Source organism: Oncorhynchus kisutch, linkage group LG29, assembly GCF_002021735.2.
Source record: "Oncorhynchus kisutch isolate 150728-3 linkage group LG29, Okis_V2, whole genome shotgun sequence".
NCBI lineage: Eukaryota > Metazoa > Chordata > Actinopteri > Salmoniformes > Salmonidae > Oncorhynchus > Oncorhynchus kisutch.
In genome coordinates, this window is record NC_034202.2 from 27,934,804 (window position 1) to 27,939,388 (window position 4,585).

General features: G+C 45.5%; 1 protein-coding gene across 1 annotated transcript; it reads right to left on the minus strand.

Moving 5' to 3' along the window:
• Positions 1–461: 461 nt before the first annotated feature.
• Positions 462–3,964, minus strand: LOC116358306 (insulin receptor substrate 2-B-like). The gene is made up of 2 exons (XM_031809553.1): positions 3,419–3,964; positions 462–3,327 (listed from the first exon to the last, which is right to left on the minus strand). The coding sequence occupies exon 2, from the start codon at positions 3,309–3,311 to the stop codon at positions 585–587; it is 2,727 nt and encodes a 908-aa protein (XP_031665413.1). The 5' UTR covers positions 3,312–3,327; positions 3,419–3,964; the 3' UTR covers positions 462–584.
• Between the last annotated feature and the right edge of the window lie 621 nt (positions 3,965–4,585).

Here is a 4,585-nt window from a genome sequence, read left to right on the forward strand (position 1 = left end):
ACATTTTCTAAGAGAATGACAGTTTGTGCCATTGGTGCTGTCATTCTGTTACTGACCTTAACACTTAACTGTTTGTTCTTCAAGTACATTTGTATAACTTTCTGTGTAAATTGTTAAAAGTAGTCATTGTGCATTGCGTTATATGGTTTGTTCAAATTTGAAATCAATTGATTTTGTTTGGAATACATTTAAAAGTGAAAGATCTGAGTCTCGGCGTCATTCCATTTCCCTGGAATTGCCAAAAACAAACTTCTTTGCAAGGGGCTATACGAACATGTTCTCCAAGTGTAAAAAAAAACAACCTAGTCTGGGTACCAGTCATTTAAGATAACATCCCACTTGTTGTACTCTGTGCCATATGCAAGGGAGTACAAGGTGTGGAACTGGAACCCAAACTAGCTACAACCACCAAAAGTAGAGAAACATGACAGACATTTTTTTATATGAACAATTCCACTGAGTACAAATAACTTGTTTATTTGATCATTATCATCGTATAAACAACAAGGCCGAGTATTCACAATCTGGTTCATTCAATAATGTATCGATTCAAAAGCAGCACTGACACTTTTTAAACTGTCCTCTTACTCACTGTCATCAGTATTGATACACAAGGGGAGACAAGAACACAGCCAACGTCTGGTGGCAGCAGTCTGTCCTGCTGATGTGGGGAGGTCTATGCCAGTGTAGTGGCCAGGTCCAGACCCACTCTCTCTGGGACTGGTACGTGCAGGAAGTGGAGAAGTGACCTCATCGGTAGGCAAAGGGACATCACAGGTGGCACACTGATCATCCCTCAGGTAGAGAGCAATGTAGTTGAGACGATCTTTTGAAATCTGGATAGACTCAGTTTGAGTGGGCAGGTCACTATCTTCAACCCCATGCTGGTCCAAGGACAAACCAGTGACATTCAACACAGGCACATCTGATAGGTTCAGCAGCACATCACTGCTTGGATGAGAAGAGTGACGAGGTGAGCTACAGAGAGGGTTTCTACTGTTCCATTCAACTGCAGAGCAGTGATAAGCTGCAGGATGACACATGAAGATACAGTCATCATGTTCACAGTTCCTCTGTGAAGGAGGCTGGTTAGAGCTTGGTAGAGAGGAATAGGAGCTGTAGGACTTAAGAGCCTCCGGTGAGCCATGTGTATGACCATCCATGTGGCTCCCGAGAGACATGTTCATGTATTCATCACACACTAAATGATCAACATCACTGAGGCAGTCCTTTGCTGGTGAACAGCTACGTGGAAGCATCATCATGTAGCCCTGGGGCCCCAGCTGGTCTGAGGGCAACATGGTAGCACTAGGTGTTTGAAGAAGAGTGGGGGTCACATTGTAATCTGAAGGGATGTCATCTGTATAATGAGGACCTGGTCCACAAGTCATTGGCATATAACTTTCTCCCACTGGGAGTTTACTCTGATTATAGATATGGAGGAAGGGGGGCTTGGATGAGAGGTATTTTTCGCATTTTGGAGTGCATGAGGTGGTTTGGTGGCATTGTCTGGAATGTTCAGGCTTAGACGTTTCCACATCACAGCTATCTCCTTGATTAGCCCCGGCCACAGCCGTTACCTGCAAATCCATGGCCACGTAGTCAGTCAAGCTGTTCTCGTCAATGAGTGTGGTGTTAAACAGTGAGTCAGGGGTGTTACTCCTGGACAACTGAAAGACACATGGGTTGGAGCACAAATCCTCAGCGCAGACAGAGCCTCTGTCGCTGGAAGAACCAAAGACTGAAGTGTCAGAGGTCCAGGGGTGTGTATCAGAGCCTCTGTCGCTGGTAGAACCAAAGACTGAAGTGTCAGAGGTCCAGGGGTGTGTATCAGAGTCATTGCCACTGCTGCTGGATACACTGATGGTGGTGGAGATGCATGCACAGTGACTGAGGCTCTCTTCAAGGCTTTTACTGATGCAGACATTACGGAGAGCCAAGGTGCCAGTCCCTGGGCTGATCAGTTGGTTCATTGTCCCCTCTCCATGGCTAGAAGATCGATTGGGGCTGTGGCCTCCATCTCCTTTATCTTTCTGTGGGGACACTTTGCTCACAACAGTTTCCACCCTTATAGAGCGCTGTAACCCAGTCAGGCTGGGTGGGAGGTTGCCATGGTGTTGACGTCGTGTGGTGACTACGGCACAGGGGTTTGATGGGAATGACTGACTCTTGCTCCGGGGCCTGAAATCAGGGATGGCCCTCAGGGCTCTCATGGCCTCCAGGATTGTCTCATGCATGTTCTGAGCCACCACAGGGTCGCCTGATTCTACCTGCATCCAGATCTCCCCGGGCCCAGTGGAGGACGAGCGGCCCACCTCCATAAAGAAGAAGCTCTCGGAGTGACCACAGCGACGCACATTCATCAGAGGTAGGTTCACAGACGTCATCTCAGAGCACATCTTCACCAGGTGAACGGTCTTGGCAGAGAGACACAGCCGGCACACTCCTATCAGGTTCTTGGTTTGTCCTAAACCTTTGGGCTTTACAATCACCTGCCACACCTCCTTGAAGATGGCTCCAGGAGAGACGGTCCAGTATCCATCATCCAACTCCTCAGCGTCCTGGTACTCCTTTTTCTCCTGGATCACCAGATCACTCAGAGCCAGGTACCAATCCTCTTGCTCCTCCTCATTCTCCGCTATCATGACAAAGTGCTCATCCTTAGTGTACAGGGCTATCAGGTGCTTGTGTTTAGAATCTACCCTTTTACTAACAGTAAAACATTGATACAGATAAATCACCTTCTTTGGAGAACCCACAGCACTGGGAGATTTACAAACGGATTTCATTCCATTTCTAAATTTCTTCTCACTATCATAGTACTCCAAACGGCTGGGGCCTGTGTCACTTGGCCCTCTCAAGACAAAAAATCTCTTGTGGCTGTGCTTCATCTTTCTCAGGTATCCAGACTTCCATACATCTCTAGCCTCAACACCAGAGCAAACTGTGGTAGTGACAGCTAATGCCATGGCAGATGCAGAGGCAGTCGGGTCCTGGGAAACACCACCAGAGTCAGGTACCTCATAGACACAGGATGATGACAAATCTCTCACTGTATTATCTAGAGGGTTCTTAGGTAACAGATCATGGCCATGGCTATAGTACTGCTTATGATGCCTCTTCAACTGGAGAACTTGGAGGGGCGGTGGTGATGCTGCCTCTAGCTGAAGGTGAGCACTGCTGCTGAGGGAAGATGATGGTGATGATGATGATGATGTTGTTGTTGATGTTGTAACTTTCAGAGCTCGTGAATTGTAGCTATGGGAAACATCTCCTAAATCCATACCGCTGCTCTCTGGTGTTTTCGCCATCGTCAAAGCGCCATTCCTGGGAAAACAAAAAACTATTGGTGCTCAGTAACTTAGTTTGTGTATGCTTCATACATGTCATGTTTAGAATTTTTAATACATGTCCTTACCTGTTCGGGTAAGCAGCAGATACTTCGCGAATAAAAACAACACTTGCTGTGCAATTGCAGTTTGAACGAAGAAATCCCTAATTTCTCCTGAAGGTAGGCTGCACTTCGGTAAAACGAAAACAACTCTGTCTGCGTTTCGATTGGGTCCGTGCTATAGGCGATCCTGGGGAAGTCCGTACCCCAAATTGAAGTTGACATTTAAAATGGTATTTAGGTAGGGGTTAAGGTAAGGGTTATTGAGTTAAGGTTAGTGTTAGGATTTAGGATATGGACGTCCCGAGGATCCCATATTGATTGATCAGGCTGTACGGTTTACCAGAACAGTCACAGATCGAGTGATTCCGAACATTTAAAAAAGTTAATTGATCAATTTATTTGACCTCTGGCTTTGACGATAGTTGTGGTATCTTTGAACACTCTATAAAAATATATGCAACGTAAAATCTATATTTTTTAACAAAAGTTACCAGCGTGTCAACTCTAGAGGCTCTAGGATGTGTATTTTGCGTTTCATATAATTGACTCGTGGAGGTGATTGGCTATATACCTATTGTTATACATAATCTCTCTATTTCAGTGTTTTGGAGCTATTATTATGATTATTATTAGCTGTTATATAATAGCAATAAGGCCCGAGGGGGTGTGGTATATGAACGATATACCGAGGCTAAGTGCTGTTCTTTTGTTCGACGCAACGTGGAGTGCCTTTATACAGCCTAGCTGTGGTATGTTGGCCATGTACCACAAACCCCTGAGGTGCCTTATTGCTATCATAAACTGGTTACCAACGTTGTTAGAGAAGTAAAAATAAATGTTTTGTCATACCCATGGTATACAGTCTGATATACCACGGCAGTCAGCCAATCAGCATTAAGGGATTTAATCACCCAGTTTATATTTTGCAACAAATCTGCTTTATAATCTCAAGGGACGGTGCATGATACCCGCGTAGAGTTGAGAATATATTCTGTCTCACTCACTGTTGAAAGGATTTAATGCAAATGTTAATCCATTATGCCCTTCTTAATGTGGATAGCCTATGTGTAGGATTATCTATATGCCTCTATGGCCTCATTCCGTTCTACATATGGTGTACCTATACTTTCAGCCTTTCAGCCTGGGGGGGGGGGGGGGGGGGGGGGGGGGGACTGATGCAAAACAAAGATG

What these genes read in the sequence shown, in the direction of transcription:
- LOC116358306 (XM_031809553.1), bottom strand. Translation starts at nt 3,311, where the DNA reads ATGGCGAAAACACCAGAGAGCAGCGGTATGGATTTAGGAGATGTTTCC.